This window comes from Zalophus californianus, chromosome 10 (assembly GCF_009762305.2).
Source record: "Zalophus californianus isolate mZalCal1 chromosome 10, mZalCal1.pri.v2, whole genome shotgun sequence".
NCBI classification, from domain to species: domain Eukaryota; kingdom Metazoa; phylum Chordata; class Mammalia; order Carnivora; family Otariidae; genus Zalophus; species Zalophus californianus.
Window position 1 is genome coordinate 10,414,203 of NC_045604.1, and position 19,552 is coordinate 10,433,754.

The following is a 19,552-nucleotide window of genomic DNA, read 5'->3' on the forward strand; positions in this document are numbered from 1 at the left end:
AACCAGGGTGATCCTTTAAAAAAAATAGTTTTATAATTAACACACCATACAGTTCACATATTTAAATTGTACAATTCAATATTTTTTCACATATGCACAGAGATGTGCAACAATTACCACAGTCTAAATTTCAAACATTTTTGCTCCCCCGCCCCCAAAACAGCCTTGTGCCCACTTGAAGTCACTTGCTGTTCCGCCCCTCCTCACCCCAATCCCCAGCCCCTGGCAACCAGTAATCTACTTTCTATTCTGGATATTCCATATAAGTGAATTTTATCATATATGGCCTTTGTGCATGACTTCTTTCCTCCGAACATAATGTTTTCAAGTTTAGCCTTATTGTAGTATGTATTAGTACTTCATTCCTTTTTTTTTTTTTTTTTTTTTAATTTATTTCTGAGAGAGGGAGAGAGCATGTGTGCATGCAGTGGGGAGGGGCAAAGGGGGGAAGAAGAGAGACAAGCAGACTCTCTACTGAGCACAGAGCCCAATGTGCGGCTCAACTTCATGACTCTGAGATCATGACCTGAGCAGAAACCAGGGGTCAGACGCTCAACTGACTGAGCCACCCAGATGTCCCAGTACTTCATTCCTTTTTATTGCAAAGTAATATTTCATCACATTTTATGCATCACTACATAAGTTGTTACACATTGGGTTGTTTGCACTTTTTGGTTATTATGAATAATGCTGCTATGAACATTTACATACGTGTTTTTGTTAGGGATGTTTGTTGAAATTTCTCTTGGGTATGTACCTAGAAGTGGAGGGCTGGCTTGTATGGTAACTGTATTTAACCTCTTAAGGAACTACCAGATTGTTTTCCAAAGTGGCTGCACCATATTACATTCCCACCAGCAATCTGTGAGGGTTCCAATTCTTCCACATCCTTGCCAACTTTTGTTATTGTCTGTCTTTCTGATTATAGCTGTCCTAGTGGTTATGGAATGGTATCTCATTGTGGTTTTTGATTTGTATTTCCCCAGTGACTAAGGTTGCAACATGATCCTTTTAAAACACAAGTCATATCATGTCACTTCTGTGCTGAAAGCTGTAATGACTTTCCATTTCACTCAGAGTGACAGCCAGCGTCCTTATGATTGCCTGCAAGTTCTGTATGGTCTGCTCACTCCCTTTCCCCCTTTGACCTCTCTAACCTCATTTCCTATTACTCAGATACTTGTTTTGGTTTTTTCCTCCAACCTCACTAGCTCTTTGTTCTTGCTTGAATGGGCCATATGTACTTTTGCCTAATTGCCTTTGCCTTACTTGGAAAGATCTTTCTTCAGATATCACTATGGTTATCCACTAAGTCTCATTTTCATTGAGGCCCGTGGTGACTTTTTAAAATTGCAACTCCATACCACCCCCCTTCACTTTCCAGCTGTCACTCCTGATCTCCTTCGCCTGGTCCATTCTTTTCCCACAATACTTGCAATTTAATTATTCTGTTTCTTGGTTATTGTCTGTCTCTCTATAATATAATGTAAATTTCATGAGGGGAGGGATCTAGAACAGGGCCTGACATATACTTTTATATTTGTTCAGTAAAATACAGTTTATCCATAAATAACTTCACATGAATAAGCATTGTACCATTTGGTATTTAGTAGAGCCAAAAAAAAAAATCTGAGTGAAGAATATTTAACTATTGGTTGAAAATTAAGTTTATGGACAAAGCTATGTGCATCTATAAAACACTGGACAAGTTATATGTTCTTTCTGTTCAAAATTTGTGTTATAAAATGAAGGATTTGAATCATTGGTTTTCAGACACTTGTCTGCCTCTTTTTTAAAGATTTTATTTATTTATTAGAGAGAAAGAGGGAGAGAGCACAAATGGGGGTCAGGGCAGAGGGAGAGGGAGAAGCAGACTCCCCGCTGAGTGCAGAGTCCGACAGGGGGCTCCATCCCAGGACCCTGAGACCACGACCTGAGCCAGTCAGCCACTTAACCAACTGAGCCACCCAGGCACCCCTGTCTGCCTTTTTGAATTAGCTAGGGCTTTTTGAAAATATAGATTCTTGGGACACCTTGGTGGCTCAGTCGGTTAAGCATCTGCCTTCGGCTCAGGTCATGATCCCAGGGTCTTGAGATGAGCTCTGCATCGGGCTCTCTGCTCAGCGGGGAGCCTGCTTGTCCTTCTGCCTCTTCCCCTCCCCCTGCTTGTGCTCTCTCACGCTCTCTCTCTCTCTGTCAAATAAATAAATAAAATCTTTAAAAAAACGTAATACTTTAAATTGGGGTGAGGGGAATAGGTTCAGTCCCGTGAAAAAGAAAGGGGCCAAGTTCTGTCACCACAGTTTTGGTGCTCTGGGGAGAAAATATATTAAAATTTGACTGTAGTTGAAAACAAATTTTAAGTTGGAGTTCTAAATATAGATTAAATATAGTCAAGAGTTACCGAGCTTGATGGATCTCAGGAAACATCTAGTCCATTGCTGTCATTTTGTGGATAATAAAGATGAGACAAGAACAGTGAAGAAGCCAGTGTTAATAGAAACCAAGTTTTCTGACTTTAATATATTTGCCCATATACTAATTAAAAAATTCTATCTTCAATACGGATCCTAACTTCCTACCTTCTTTAGACTACAAACTTTAACATGGCACTAGTACAACCATCTGGTATTTTAATTTAATGGATGGAAAAAACTTTATCACATATGATGTAATATTTAGTTTTACTGGGTGAAATGAGAAACACAAAATGTTGACAGTAGTGGTATCTAGGAAAATGAATTACAGGTTGTAAGAAAAAAATAGCATTCTTAGAAATTTCTTAAGGCAAGGGTTTTACATTTTTTTTTTTAAAGATTTTATTTATTTATTTGACAGATAGAGACACAGCGAGAGAGGGAACACAAGCAGGGGGAGTGGGAGAGGGAGAAGCAGACTTCCCGCCGAGCAGGGAGCCCGTTGTGGGGCCTGATTCCAGGACCCTGAGATCATGACCTGAGCCGAAGGCAAACGCTTAACGACTGAGCCACCCAGGCGCCCCAGGGTTTTACATTTTTATTAGTAATTTCTGTTTTGACAGATTATTTGGAAGCTCGGAAGTGAAATTCTGTTTTATCATCCCAAAAGCAACGTGGAGACTTTCAATACCTTTGCTGACAGGATGAAAAATATTGGTGTCCTGAATTACTTAAAGGTGAGAATGCAGGTTTTGTGAATTTACATTTGCAGTGTTCATTTTTTGAAGAAATTGTTTGTCTCAGTAATAAGGTAGGTAAAAGATATGGAAAGGGTGGGACACCTGGATAGATAAAAGAGGCTGAAAGGAAGTTGTGTTGTGAAAATCATTTGCTTCTCCATTTCCTGCTACCTACCTTGTTCTCTGAGACAAAATACCTTCTCTTTGTATATCTCTGGCTGCCAAAACCAGTCCTCGAGTGATGGCCCTTGTGCTTCTTTATGGTGATGGGCCAAATTCTAACATTTTTGCTTAAGTCGTTTCAGTCATTTGCTTAAGTCATTCTCTAGGAATTGGTGCTTTTGGGGAAAAAGGAAAAAGCTAAAACAAATTGGGAATTTAAATATGTGAAAATGGGTTTTTTCCCCAGCTTTATTAAGATAATAATCAACATATAACATTGTGTGAGTTTAAGGCGTACAGTGTGATGATTTGATCCATGTATATATTGTGAAATGTTTACCACATAAGGTTAGTTAACACATCCTTCACCTCACATAGTACCGCTTTGTTGTTGTTGCTATGGTGAGAACATTAAAGCTCTACTCTCATAGCAACTTTCAAGTATCCAATCCAGTGTTACTCATTATGGTTACCATCTTGTACATTGGATCCCTGGAACTTACTCATCTTCTCACTGAAAGTTTGTGCCCTTTGACCTACATCTCCATTTCCTCCACCCCTCAGCCACCATTCTGCTCTCTCTGAGTTTGATGGTTTTAGATTCCACAGGTAAATGGTGAGATCATACAGTATTTGTCTCTCTCTGACTTATTTCACTTAACATAATGCCCTCAGAGTCCATCCGTTTTAACCAAAATGGCAGGATTTCCTTCTTTTTTTATTATTGAATAATATTTCCATTGTGCATATGTGTGTATGTAGACATATATGACATTTTATGTATTCATCCATTAGATGGACACATAGCTGTTTCCAAGTCTTGGATATTGTGAATAATGCTGCAGTGAACGTGGGAGTATAGAAATCTCTAAGATAGTGACTTCATTTCCTTTGGATGTAGACCCAGGAGTGGAATTGCTGGATCATATGTAGTTCTTTTAGTTTTTTTGAGAAACCTCTATCCTGTTTTCCATAGTGGCTGTATTTACATTCTCAACAACAGGGTACACGGTTCCATTTTCTCCACATCTTAGCCACCATTTGCTATCTCTTGTTTTGATAATAGCCATTCTGATAAATGCGAGATGGTAGCTCATTCCGTTTTTGATTTGCATTTCCCTCATGGCTGGTGATGTGGAACACCTTTTTATGTACTTGTTGGGCAATTGTGTGTCTTTGGAGAAATGTCTATTCATGTCCTCTGCCCATTTTTTTTTAAAAATGTTTAAAAATGTAGTTTTAAAAAATACATATTTTTTTGGTTTTATTTATTTAAGTAATCTCTACACCCGTCATGGGGCTCAAACTCACAACCCTGAGATCAAGAGTTGCATGCTCCACTGACTGAACCAGCCAGATACTCCTGGGTTTTTTTGCTTTGGAATTGTATGAGGTCTTTATTTATTTTGGATATTAATACCATATCAGATATCTGACTTGCAAATATTTTCTCCCATTCCATAGACTACCTTTTCATTTTGTTGATTGTTTCTCTTGTTGTATAGAAGCCTTTTAAGTTAATATGGTCCCATTTGTTGATTTTTGCTTTTGTTGCTTGTGCTTTTGTTGTCATATAAAAAAAATCATTGCCAAGACCAGTGTCAGGGACCTTTTTTCCTGTGTTTTCTTCTTGGGGTTTTATGGTTTCATGTCTTAACATTTAAGTCTTTGATTCATTTTGAGTTAGTTTTTGTGAGTAATATAAGATAGAGGACCAATTTCATTATTTTGAGAATATCCAATTTGCCCATCACCTTTTATTGAAGAGACTGTCTTTTCTCTCTTGAATATTCTTGGCTTCCTAGTCAAATGTTAGTTGACCATAGATGAGTGGTTTTATTTCTGGGTTTTTGATTCTGTTCCATTGATCTATGTGTCTGTTGTTATGCCAGCACCATACTGCTTTAATTACTATAGCTTTATAATATAGTTTGAATCAGGAAGTGTGATGCCTCTAGCTTTGTTCTTAGGATTGCTTTGGCTATTCAGGGTCTTTTGTGGTTCCATACAAACTTTAGGATTGTTTTTTTCTGTTTTTGTGAAAAATGCAACGTGGAGACTTTCAATACCTTTGCTGACAGGATGAAAAATACCAAAATACCAAAATTCCAACAACTGGAATGTTGACAGGATTACATTGACTTTATAGATGGCTTTGGGTAGTATGGACATTTTAGCAATATTAACTCTCTAATCCATTCATAAAAATGTGTTAATATTTTTTATTTATTTATTAGAGAGAGAGAGAGAGACAGAGAGAGAGGGAACACAAGCAGGGGGAGTGGGAGAGGGAGAAGCAGGCTTCCCACTGAGCAGGGAGCCTGATGCGGGGCTTGATCCCAGGACCCTGGGATCATGACCTGAGCTGAAGGCAGACGCTTAACGACTGAGCCACCCAGGTGCGCCCCTCTCCAGCTGTTTTTTTATTAAAGTCTCATCCAAAAACATTGAGATGTTTCCAGAATGTTAGGTATCTCCCTCTCTGTGGTATATATTTGCCTGAAAGAGGAGTTTTTCAATAAGTTTTAAAATGCTTTGCTTTTTAATTTTTTTCAATATCTCTAAATAAAGTTATTGAAACACAGCCACACCCATTCATTTCATTGTCACAGCTGCTGCTTTCGGCATGACAGATGACAGAGTTGAGTAGTTGTGACAGAGACCATATGGCCTGCAAAACTATAATATTTACTCTGTGGTTCTTTTTTTGTTTTGTTTTTAAAGATTTTATTTATTTATTTGACAGAGAGACAGCGAGAGAGGGAACACAAGCAGGGGGAGTGGGAGAGGGAGAAGCAGGCTTCCCGCCGAGCAGGGAGCCTGACGCGGGGCTCGATCCCAGGACCCCAGGATCATGACCTGAGCCGAAGGCAGATGCTTAACGACTGAGCCACCCAGGCGCCCCTGTTTTGTTTTGATTTTTCCTCTTTTCTAATTTTTTTATCGTGGTAAAATATATGCAACATAAAATACGTTATTTTAACCAGTGTAAGTGTACAATTCAATGGCATTAATAACATTCACCGTGTTGTGCAGCCATCACCAGCATTTCCAAAACTTTTTCATCATCCCAAATGTAAGCTCTTTACCCATTAAGCAATTACTCCCCATTCCGTCTTCCCAGCCCCTGGTAACCTAATCTATTCTCGTTCTATGAATTTACCTATTCTAGATATTTTATGTAAGTGGAATCACATGGTATTAGATCCATTGTGTTTAGCTTATTTCACTTATCATAATGTTTTCAAGATATATTTATATCGTGGCATGTATTAGAACTTTTTATGGCCTTTTCTGACTCATTAGCATTCTATTGTATGTACCTATCACATTTTGTTTATGCATCTGTTGTTGGGTTGTTTCCACCTTTTGGCTGTTTTGAATAATGCCACAGTGAACATTGGTCTACAAGTATCTGTTTGAGTCCGTGTTTTGAATTCCTTTTAGTATATACTTAGGAGTAGAGTTGTTGGGTCATGTTTTATACATATAAAATGATAAAAAATGTATATATAAGTAAATATAAAATGTACAAAGATAACTCTACATTTAACTTTGCACCCTTTTACATTCTCACTGCTTTCTTATTTTGAAAAAAAAAAGATTTTCCCCAGTTTAGGATTCTTATTAGAAAAAATTTTCTGAGTTTCTATTTATGTGCCAGGTGCTCCCTTAGGATCTTATTCTCTGGTAACCCAGGTCTACTATGAGTGAAATTTAAATGGAAGCAGCTTATGGTTCTGCGTAAGGAAGAACTTTCCAACTGAACAGTTGGAAAAAGGAGTGTCCTGTCTCGGTGTGTGCTCCCTTCTCTTTCAAGAAGAAACTGGGTAGCCATTTGATTGGGGAGGGAAGGTCGAATTTTAACTAAATTATTGGTTGGGTTCTTTTAAGCCCATTGAATCTATTCAGTTGAAGTGAAGAAACCTGAAAGAAATCTTATTTCACACTCCAGAGTCTGAGGGTGATAATTAAGATAGCCAGTAAAACATTTCTTGTTGATAATTAAAAAAAAACCACTTACTGCTATTTTCCAGCTAATGTCCTAGACTAGACCTTGCCACAGATGGAGACAGGAACATACATTATTACGGGTACCCGAGTAGAAACACCAGATACAGTGAGAAGGCAAAGGAGGGGAATGGTCAGCTCTCTGGAATTGGAGAGTGTTGGGAGTGAATGAGTAGGGGAGTCAGGGAAAGAAGTGATGCTTCAGATGAGTCTGCAAAAGCGAGTGGGTATTCACTGGGCGTTTTAGGCAAGAGGGTGGACAGGAATGGCAGGCTTGATGAGAGTTTGATAGCCCTGTATCCAGTGCTTTTCGTCTAAAAGTTAATTGGGTAGAAGCCAGGGGAAGTCGGCCGGGCCCTCTGTGCCATCCCCAAGGAACTTAGATTTTATTCTGTAGGCAGTGGGAACCATTGAGGGGTTTTATACAAATGAGATATCTTTGGCAGCCACATGGAAGGTGGATTGTAGTGGGGGCAGGATTGGAGAGACCAGTTGAAAAATTGTTGTGATAGTTTGTGATGAAGGCCTTGAACTCTGACTCTACTCACATGATTAACTGTACTTCCCATTATTCCCCTCCTTAGTCCTCCCTACTTGGGATGCTCATTCTTTGTGTATTTTTTCTTACGGCTTCTGTATCAGGCATTCGCTTTTCCATCTGAACCAATGCCATTCTTTAGTACTCCTTAAGATGTTTTCTCTGAGCTTATATGACATGTATAAAATAATACATTAATCACCTGCTATGGGCCAAAGTAGGCACTAGGTGGTATGCAAATATTATCTCATTTAATCCTCATAACAGCCTTCCGAAGGGTTAATGTTCCATATAGCCTGTAAGACTCACAAAGGGCAAGTAACATACTCGGCTTTCTGTAGCTTTAGGTAGCATCCGAACCAGGACTATCTGTCTTGAAAGCCCATTTGTTTCACTGAGTTTATATAATTTAGCTCATTTACATAATGTTAATTATTTTTGTATCTTTCCTCTTTGCTAAATTGACATTTTTGATGACAGAGACAATGTTGTTATATCATCTGTGTCCTACTAAGGTCTTAGCCCATCATATATATTAACTGAGTTTTTGGATTAATGGATATCTAATGACCTATTTGGGCTTTTTCTTATTGTTGCAGATCTCCTTGCAACATGCATTATACCTTCTGCATCATGGAATGCTTGAAGATGCTAACAGAAATCTCAGTCATGCAGAGACGTGGAGATATGGTGAAAAATCGTCTTCCCAGGAAGTGCTAATCAACCTTATACAGGCCTATAAAGGGCTTTTGCAGTATTATACTTGGTCTAAAAAGAAAATGGAATTGTCTACGCTTGGTGAGTGAGGAAGACTGTACTTGTGGCAATGAGACTGAATCACAGGGACAGTCAAGATCTTTTTTTTAACTTAAATTTAATTAATTAACATAGAGTATATCATCCAGTTACCCCATCCCCTCACCTCTCTCCCCTCCAGCAACCCTCAGTTTGTTTCCTATGATTAAGAGTCTCTTTTGGTTTGTCTCCCTCTCTGATTTCATCTTGTTTTATTTTTCCCTTCCTTCCCCTATTATCCTCTGTTTTGTTTCTTAAATTCCACATGAGTGAGATCGTATGATAATTGTCTTTCTCTGCCTGACTTATTTCGCTTAGTATAATACTCTCTAGTTCTATCCACGTCATTGCAAATGGTAAGATTTCATTTTTTGGTAGCTGAGTAATATTCCATTGTATATATAGACCACATCTTTATCCATTCATCTGTCGATGGACATCTGGGCTCTTTCCATAGTTTGGTTATTGTGGACATTGCTGCTATAAACATTGGGGTGCAGGTGCCCCTTTGGATCCCTACATTTGTATCTCTGGGGTAAATACCCAGTAGTGCAATTGCTGGGTCATAGGGTAGCTCTGTTTTCAACTTCTTGTGGAAACTCCATACTGTTTTCCAGAGTGGCTGCACCAGCTTGCATTCCCACCAGTGTAGGAGGTTCCCCTTTCTCCGCATCCTCACCAACATCTGTTGTTTCCTGACTTGTTAATTTTAGCCATTCTGACTGGTGTGAGGTGGTATCTCTTTGTGGTTTTGATTTGTATTTCCCTGATGCCAAGTGATGTCGAGCATTTTTTTCATGTATCTGTTGGCCATTTGTATGTCTTCTTTGGAGAAATGCCTGTTCCTGTCTTCTGCCCATTTCTTGATTGGCTTATTTGTTCTTTGGGTGTTGACTTTGGTAAGTTCTTTATAGATTTTGGATACTAGCCCTTTATCTGATATGTCATTTGCAAATATCTTCTCCCATTTTGTCAGTTGTCTTTTGGTTTTATCGACTGTTTCCTTTGCTGTGCAAAAGCTTTTTATCTTGATGAAGTCCCAATAGTTCATTTTTGCCCTTGCTTCCCTTGCATTTAGAGACATGTCTGGCAAGAAGTTGCTGCGGCTGAGGTCACAGAGGTTGCTGCCTGTGTTCTCCTCTAAGATTTTGATGGATTCCTGTGTTACATTTAGGTCTTTCATCCATTTTGAGTCTATTTTTGTGTATGGCATAAGGAAATGGTCCAGTTTCATTCTTCTGCATGTGGCTGTCCAATTTTCCCAACACCATTTGTTGAAGAGACTGTCTTTTTTCCATTGGATATTCTTTCCTGCTTTGTCAAAGATTAGTTGACCATAGAGTTGAGGGTCCATTTCTGGGTTCTGTATTCTGTTCCGTTGATCTGTGTGTCTGTTTTTGTGCCAGTACCGTACTGTCTTGGTGATACAACTTTGTAATAGAGCTTGAAGTCCAAAATTGTGATGCCACCAGCTTTGGTTTTCTTTTTCAACATTCCTTTGGCTATTTGGGGTCATTTCTAGTTCCATACAAATTTTAGGATTGTTTGTTCCAGCTCTGTGAACAAAGTTGATGGTATTTTGATAGGGATTGCATTGAATGTATAGGTTGCTCTAGGTAGCATTGACATCTTCACAATGTTTGTTCTTGCAATCCATGAGCATGGAATGTTTTTCCATTTCTTTGTGTCTTCCTCAACTTCTTTCATAAATGTTCTATAGTTTTCAGAGTACAGATCCTTTGCCTCTTTGGTTAGGCATTTATTCCTAGGTATCTTACAGTTTTTGGTGCAATTGTAAATGGGGTCAACTCCTTAATTTTGCTTTCGTCTGTCTCATTAATTTATAGAAATGCAACTGATTTCTGTGCATTCATTTTATGTCCTGCCACTTTGCTGAATTCCTGTATGAGTTCTAGCAATTTTGGCGTGGAGTCTTTTGGGTTTTCCACATAGACTGTCATGTCATCTGCCAAGAGTGAGAGTTTACCTTCTTTGCTGATTCAGATACCTTTTATTTCCTTTTGTTGTCTGATTGCTGAGGCTAGGACTTCTAGTACTATGTTGAACAACAGTGGTAATAGTGGGCAAGGGACACTCTGAATCTTAAGGAGTAATCTCATTCCCTTATTTCCAAGCCCGGTTCTTCCTAGATACTTCAAAGAGCAGACATTTCTATTGATGTAAACTTTTTGATCATCCTTTGTAGTATTGGTTTTTATCAAACTTTTCAGACATAAATTAGATGATTTATAAATTAAGTCCATTACCATCTTAGATTTATTGCTTTTTAAAATATTTCTAAGGTTACAAATTTTTTTCAGTAGACATTATTGCCTATGATAAGTATTTCTTCCTGTGTGTTTAGAATGGAGTTTAGTTTGTTTTCTAATTTTTTTAAGATGTTTATTTATTTATTTTTAAGTAATCTCTGCACTCAATGTGGGGCTTGAACCCACGACCCTGAGATCAAGAGTTGCATGCCCTTCTGACTGAGCCAGCCAGGCGCCCCTGTTTTATAATATTACTCATCAGAATAAAATGTTTAGAGAATAGGGCAAGGTAAAATTGTTTTATTTCTGTACAAAGATCAGAACAGATAGTCTTCTTTATTGACCACACCAGGAATTGGCTGTGTGTCCGTACTTCCCAGTTCCCTCTCTTACTTCCAGTGGTGGTAGTGTCCTCTCCTCCCCACAGGTTTTTGTTTGATTCTCTGCATCTTCCTTCCCTTGTATAGTTTTTCTCCATAGCTTCTCTAGGATTAACCCTTTTAATTTTCTCATCCCCCATCCAAATCTCAGTCCCTGCATATATTGGCTCATAAGTATAAGCAGTGATTCCTTATTATCCTGATGTGGGAAGTAGTATTTCCTTTGTCTCACGGGCATGGAGGTTCACTAATCCTAAAATTCCTTTCCCTCTTTCTGAGTAGGATGTCTCCCAGGACACTTCGGAAATACTGTCTTCATCATGATAAGCTTGCCCCCCATTTGCAATGCTGTCTGCCCTGCAGGACTCGTTAGACCGGTCATTCCCATGCCACAACACTTATATGTTAGCTGCGTGTTCAGCCTATATCGTTCAGCTCTTTATCACTTGTTTTTCAATTGTCCTAAGTTTTTTCATGTCCATTTTATGTTGTATCTCTTCTTCTAGACTAATTGGTCTTCTGAGGTCACATACCTCTCTTATGTCTTTTGTTAGTCTTGCCATAGTGCCTGGTATAATATTTCTTTTAAAAAACGCCTGAGTGGCTCAGTCGGTTAAACATCTGCCTTCAGCTCAGGTCATGATCCCAGAGTGCTGGGATTGAGTCCTGCATCAGGCTCCTTGCTCAGCAGGGAGTCTACTTCTCCCTCTGCCTGCCACTCCCCCTGCTTGTGCTCTCTCTCTCTGACAAATAAATAAATAAAATCTTTAAAAAAATAAATAAAAATAAATTAAAAAGTCTTGTTGATATTGATTAAATGAGTTTTAAAGTCAATATTTACCTTTTTCTTGCACCTGATTGGGTAGAACTCAAGCAAACATTGATGGTTAAAGCAGTTGGAACCTGGCATTTACACTGGGTAGGTGATTCAATACCTTTCTGCAGCTGACACTTTGTTCTGTAGCAGGAAGAGATAAAGATGGGGTAATATGTGGAGCTCTTTAGATGATCTTTAACCTTGAATGTCTGTTTAATAAGAAAAAAAAGGTTAGGACTAGTTCTGTATAACCAAACTCATGAGAACATAACACATGCATGTATGCTCAGTGTTGGCTTGGGATTTGTCTCAGTTGCTGTGGCCTGTCCTGGTTGGTTTGATGTACCTGCTGACTGGAAACCCCCTTCCATGGCAAATTCACACTCAATTTATTCTGACTCAGGTCTGCTTTTTTTTTCTTTTAAAATTTCTTTCTGTATAGTTTGTTTATAGTTTCTTTACTTTCCCTTTATCACCTCATTTCCAAGTCCATATTGATATTTATTTAGTTGGTCCTCTGGGAAGAGAGTACCAGTGCCTTTTGGGGTGAGGGGAGAGCTGGTTTTTTTTCCCCAAAAGTGGCCAAAAATAAAAAATATTTTGTTTCTATTAGCTGTCTTTTTTGAAGGACTGACTTTCTTTTTAGAACTTTAAGATTGTGAAATACAACATGCAGAAAAAGTGTATAAACAAATGTGTGATAAAATCAATAATTTAAAACAAATATCCATGTAGCTACCACCGAGATTCATTCTTAAAGTTCCCCATGTGTGCACTTCCTCCCATTCTGTCTTGTTGGGGGGGTGGGGGGCATGGAGAGTTTGTGAAGAATTAGTATTATTCTTTAAATTTTTAATATTTAATAATAACAAATAATTTAAATATAAATTATTCTTTAGAATTCTTTGTTAGAATTTACTGTCAAAGCCATTAAGGCCTGAACTTTTCTTGTGGATAGTTTGTTGATTGCTATTACTATCAGGAAAGTCCTCAATACTGAATGACTTTTTAAGAATCTTTTATCTCTGGACAGATGAAGATGATTATGCTTACAACACAGCATCCCAGAATATGCTCAACCACAGCTGGAAGACATCTGTAAACCTTTGTGCATTGATTCAAACTCCTGGAGTTTGGGACCCTTTTGTGAAGAGTTATGTAGAGGCAAGTAGCCTTCTCATAAAGTTTTATTAGTTTCATTTTGTTATAAGCCTTATCTTTATTGATCAGAAGGTAACTAAATGGAGAAAATTATTTTAAAAAAAGAGGGATGCCTGGTTCGCTCAGTCAGTGGAACATGCAACTCTTGATCTCCGGGTTGTGAGTTTGAGCTCCGCGTTGGTTATAGAGATTACATAAGATAAAATCTTAAAATAAATACAGTTTTTTTTAAAAATTGAAAAGAGAGAATATGTCTCTTTTTGGTCTGAATAATTTTTATTTTACTAATACACTGTAAATGTTACTGTTTTTTTTTTCTTCACCACTGGATAACATGTTATGGTCAGATATTTGTAAAATAAATATCCATATAGTTTGTAAATGTTAATTCTATATTATTCTTACTGATCTTAAAAGAAAAGAAGAGAGATATCTTACAATTTGGTGGGGATAGAGAAGACCAGGGGACAAAAATCTGAAAGTGGGTCACAGTACATGGGATGAAGACTAGTGGCTTTTAGGCAGTTCATTAGGGTGCCGTGCCGGCTCATCTGAGATCAGTGTAAAAGGACAGGGAGCCTTGGCATGGGCACCAGGAATAAATCTTCAAAATAATTGGCTTTTTGAAAGTTTCCTGGATGCTAACATGATCATTACGTTGTCAAAAGATAATCTCTGAAACCACATGCCAGTGAATCTGGGAATTCCCATGTATGGGGGGGAATGAAAGGAAAGGAGTTCTGGTTCCCGTGTACCCCTTTTGTGGCTGAAGTTGTGTCGGGCACTGAGGTTAGTTGCCTCATATGGTCTCCTTCCTTTGTTAGTGTGCCCTCCTTGAGGACTTCGTTTCTTATAGGAATAGCTCCTTGGTTGAAATTGCTGCATTTTTCAGTAACAAACATGTGATAAGGAAGAAATGGGAACCCACGTAGGCCTTTGTTGCTTTGTTGTAAGTGGTCTGTGTTCCATAGAGTTGTGACATATGCTGGTGAAAGCAAAAACTGGCATTACTGTTGTTCCTTTTACAGTAAGTGCTATTTGTCATTTTAATAAGTTTTTGTACCCATCAACAGAGTTAAGTTGTGCATTATCTTTCATACAGCTATTCTACAGAATTTAGCTAAGACATTATGACTTATTTTATATAGATGTTGGAATTCTATGGGGATCAAGATGGAGCCCGAGAGGTACTCACCAATTATGCCTATGATGAAAAGTTCCCATCGAATCCAAATGCTCATATCTACTTATACAACTTTCTAAAGAGAGAGAAGGCACCGAGAGAGAAACTGATAAGTGTGCTTAAGGTATAAAATGTTTACTTCAATGCTTGAATCAGGTTGGGGATCTACTTTAAAACATTCTTAGGGGCGTCTGGCCGGCTAAGTTGGTGGAGCATGAAACTCTTGACCTCAGGGTCATGAGTTCAAGCCCTGTGTTGGGTGTAGAGATTACTAAAAAAAAAAAAAAAAAAGTTAATTTTTAAACATCCTTAGATCATCCATTCCAGCTTTCAAATTCTAGCATTCATAGCAAATGACTGTGTGTGCCCTGAGGTGGACATACAAGGCTGCAGGCTCTGGGTGACACTCCACTGCCATTCCCCCACCACCCTGCCCAAGTTAGGCTGAGGGCAGAGGATCAGTATTTTGGAAATCCCGCCCTTGTGGGAAAGTTCTGCTTTGATATTTTTTGAAAATCAGCTTTATTGAAATTTAATTTACATAGAGTAAAACACTTATTTTAAGTATACACTTGAATGCTTTAAAAAATTTTTTTTAGATATTTATTTAGAGGGGTGGGGTGGGGAGAGAGAGGCTCTCTCCCTGTGTGGAGCCTGATGTGGGGCTCGATCTCACGACCCTGAGATCATGACTGAACCGAAATCAGGAGTCAGACGCTTAGCTGATAGGACCCCAAGAAAAATTCTTATCTATTAATCTTCTTTTAAAAAGTACATTTGCTGGGGCACCCGGCTGGCTCAGTTGGTGGAGTGTGCGACTCTTGATCTTGGAGTTGTGAGTTCGAGCCCCACATTGGGTGTAGAGATTTCTTAAAAGTAAAATCTTAAAAAAGTCCATTAACTCTAATCTATACTTAGGTGTTTATCAAAATTGACACTACCAAAACTCCATATGTGGAAACTGTACATTTTAAAGTTTTCAACAGGCTTTATTTCAATGCAGAGTATTTTTAAAGTTGGTATTTTATTGTCCAAGATTTCTTTTTATCCATTTGTACAACAAAATATTAAGGAGAGTTATATCAAAAGATCAAGGTGACTTCACTTAGATTGTCAATCACTAATGGTATTTTTGAAAATACTTTAAAAAATGTAACAGGGGCCCCTGGCTGACACAGTCGGTAGAGCATGCAACTGTTGACTTCAGGGTTGTGGGTTCAAGCCCCATGTTGGTGTAGATTACTTAAAAACACAATCTTAAAAAAAAGTAACAGAAAACTATGTTGAACACTTAATTATGTTCAAGACAAAATGGATTTAGGGAAATTCTGTTTTCCTGTTGAAAAATTCAATGTTTGAAACTAAGAACTCAGTAGATGGGCTTGATAGCTGATTGAACATAGCAGAAGGAGGTTAATGAACTGTATAGAAAATAGGCTAAAGCACAGAAAGCAGAAAGGATGAAAGGGTATACAGAGGACTTGGCTAAGGTCTGACATAGTTGTGATTGGAATTCCAGCGAGAGGAGAGAGAACAGGGCAAAAGCAGGTAAACAAACAAAACTAGCATTTGAAGAGTTAATGGCTAAGAATTCTCCAAAACTAAAGACTACTACCGTTCTGATAATGTTCTAACTTTTGATCTGGGTGCTAAATATATGAGTGCATATAACTTTGTAAGAATATGTTGAATGGCACACTCATCATTTGTATACATTTTTATTACATGTATTTCAATAAAAAGTTTTTAAAAACCTAAGTGAATTGAGCCATTTGCAGAATTCCCTAAATCATAAGACAAATGTGATTTCATAGGAACCAAGTTGTAAAAATACTCTGATGTTGGTATATTGATTGTGATTGATCTCCACTTAAAAAACTATTAAACTATTGGGTGCCTGGGTGGCTCAGTTGGTTAAGCGACTGCCTTCAGCTCAGGTCATGATCCTGGAGTCCCAGGATCAAGTCCTGCATCGGGCTCCCTGCTCAGCAGGGAGTCTGCTTCTCCCTCTGCCCCTCCCCCTCTCATGTGCACGCGCTCTCTCTCTCTCTCTCTCATTCTCTCTCTCAAATAAATAAAATCTTTAAAAAAAAACTATTAAACTATTAAGAGTAATTAATAAAATTTACTTTTCATTTTGTAGGAAATAATTTCAGTGTTAGGTCAAAAGGACCCCAGCAAGCAGACAGAATAAATTGATTTCTAATGTGAAGTATATTGAAATGAAAAATATAATTTTACTTTAAATCCTGTTTTACATATTCATAAAAATAGTCTTTCTTATTCTTAAATGAATAAGAAGGAATTAAAAACCTTTAATTTCTCCCTATTGTGTAAAATGGTAAAAATATTTTCTTGAATACTCTTACTGTACTGTGTCCCTGAACACAATCTTCCAAAATAGCCACCCCTGCCCTTTTGGGCTTTTTGATTTATATAAATATTTGTGATCAGTAAATATTTATTGTCTTTTTTGTGTGTGATTTTGATGCTTTTTTTTTTCCTGGTTTCTGAAAAGAAATTTTTAAGTGTGGTAAACAATATAAAAATATTTAAGGAGTAAATAAAAAGTTCTTATCTATTTCCCCTACCCTCCCCACTGACTTTCTTGTTATTAACAGGGATTTTTGTTTTTAAAGATTTTATTTATTTATTTGAGAGAGAGAGCAAGAGAGATCAGAGAGGGAGAGGGAGAAGCAGACTCGCAACTGAGCATGGAGCCCAACTTGTGGCTCCATCCCAGGACCCTGAGATCATGACCCCAGGCGAAGGCAGACACTTAACCAACTGAGCCACAGCACCCCTAACAGGGATTTTTTTAAAGGAAGCTTTACACAGGACACCTTTCTATACCCAAATTGAAACTGGATGAAAGCAAAGTATCTTTTAAATCCTTGATTCATTTACTGAGGGATTATTAGACAGTAAGAACTTTATTTGAAAGTAAAATTAGGGGCGCCTGGGTGGCTCAGTTGTTAAGTGTCTGCCTTCGGCTCAGGTCATGATCCCAGGGTCCTGGGATCGAGCCCCAAGTTGAGTTCCCTGCCCAACGGGAGGCCTGCTTCTCCCTCTCCCACTCCCCCTGCTTGTATTCCCTCTCTCACTGTGTCTCTCCGTGAAATAAATAAATAAAATCTTAAAAAAAAAGGAAAATTAAATTTGAGAAATGCCTTTGAAATGTATAAAAATTACAAGATTATTTTTTCTTCCAGATTTTGTATCAGATTGTACCATCTCATAAACTGATGTTAGAATTCCATAGGTTACTGAGGAAATCAGGTAAATAGTTTTTGTTTTGTATCTCTTTGTGCAGACAAGCTATAGACTAGCAAACTATGGCCCATGGGCCAAATCCACTCCTCACCTGTTTTTATAAATCAAGTTCTCTTGGAGCATTTTTGTGTTGTCTATGGCTTTTGCACTACAACAGCAGAGTTGTGTAGTTGTGACAAAGACCATATGGCTCACAAAGCTTAACTATTTACTATGTGTCCCTTTATAGGAAAAGTTTGCTGACCTCTGCTATAGAATATTAGGTAGTAGCACAAGCAAAATGGTTTCAATTTGTATAATTCACCTCGTTTTAATCTCTACTGCATTTCAGCTCGGTATAGAAAAGAACATAGTTCTTCATAGAAGGAAGTCAGCTTAAGTCCAGTAGGTACTAGGGCTACGTCAGTCTTCTCATGTTAGAAGAGAGAGCAGGTTCTTTAAGTAATGTCCTCCCTCAGTAGAATGTAGCCCATTTAGAAATCAGACCCACTGAAGGCAGACGGGTAATGACTGAGACACTTCGGCTCAGGTCGTGATCCGGGGTTTTAGGATCGAGCCCCGCATTGGGCTCCCTTCTCACTGGGAAGCCTGCTTCTCCCTCTGCCATTCCCCCTGCTTGCGTTCCCTCTCTCACTGTGTCTCTCTCTGTCAAATAAATAAATAAAATCTTTAAAAAAAAAAATAGAAATCAGACCCACCACTCTGACTTCATTAGCCAGGACTAAATTACTGAATTTTTCAGATTTATCACAGGAGAGTATAAGCATAATGAGTTATTTTAAACTGTTAACCAAACTAGAAGGCTTATAACTCAGTAGTATTTTATCAATAATATATATATTTTTAGCCCTGTGCACTTCAGTACTTTGTGTAAGCTCTAATTGTTGTGCCCATTGCAGAAAAAGAAGACCACCATAAACTGGGGTTGGAGGTATTATTTGGAGTCTTAGATTTTGCTGGATGCACTAAAAATATAACTGCTTGGAAATATTTGGCAAAATATCTGAGACAGACTTTAATGGGGTAAGTAAAAGACACAGTGTTTATTACTGGATCAGCATCAGTAAAATTTCCCAGTACTTTAGCTGATAATCTCTCAATGTTTAAACAAAGTTCTTTGCTTATGGTTTTTTTTTTTTTTTTTTTGATTTCTTGAACTGTGTCCTCAGCTGTTCTGAGTACATCAGAAGCAAGAAAATACAGTCCCAAGTAAAACATACAAAAATTCTATTAAGATTTTTATGCTGTCAAAATAAGTACTGTGCCTTACCACTGCAGTATTAGGGAAGTTGTACGTTTTCAAGTTGGAAATAATGGCAAAAAGTGGTCATTCCCACTCTTCGCTAGACTCTTTGTAGAGCTCTTGGTAATCTGTGTGTCATCATCTTGTAAGATCACATAGGAAGCAGCTTTTCTTCCAGCTGTTTTTCAGTAATTTTCAGTGGGGCTTTGAGGGCCTCAAGATCATCGTAGCAAATATTTGTTAAGTCCATTGTGAGCTATATCTGAAACTATACCTGTGATCATGATATCATTAGTGCCACATTTCGAGTGACGGCAGGAGTGGTCCTGGTCATTTTTACTTTGTGAGAGGAAGGGATTAACTTTGTGACAAAGTTGTTTCATTTATTTATCCTATCCATCTTAATTGGTTAGAAGCTTCATCATCGATGGGAACTTGTGTCAGGCTTCAGATCTGACCTGACCTTGGAGATGGAAGAGGGCTGATTGTAAAATGGTTTTGGTGTGATAACTATAAACCACTTTCCACATCTATAGCAGTATGTAAACCCCAACTAACTGCA

General features: G+C 38.1%; 1 protein-coding gene across 2 annotated transcripts in view; it reads left to right on the plus strand.

The window, feature by feature from the left end:
- TAF1A (TATA-box binding protein associated factor, RNA polymerase I subunit A) overlaps window positions 1-19,552 on the plus strand; it is a 37,228-nt gene that overhangs the window by 13,084 nt on the left and 4,592 nt on the right. For both annotated transcript variants that reach the window (XM_027614237.2, XM_027614238.1), the window contains exons 4-9: window positions 3,041-3,154; window positions 8,468-8,666; window positions 13,164-13,294; window positions 14,440-14,598; window positions 17,687-17,753; window positions 18,647-18,770. In XM_027614237.2, coding sequence (XP_027470038.1) covers window positions 3,041-3,154; window positions 8,468-8,666; window positions 13,164-13,294; window positions 14,440-14,598; window positions 17,687-17,753; window positions 18,647-18,770 — 794 coding nt within the window. The remainder of the gene's footprint in view (window positions 1-3,040; window positions 3,155-8,467; window positions 8,667-13,163; window positions 13,295-14,439; window positions 14,599-17,686; window positions 17,754-18,646; window positions 18,771-19,552) is intronic.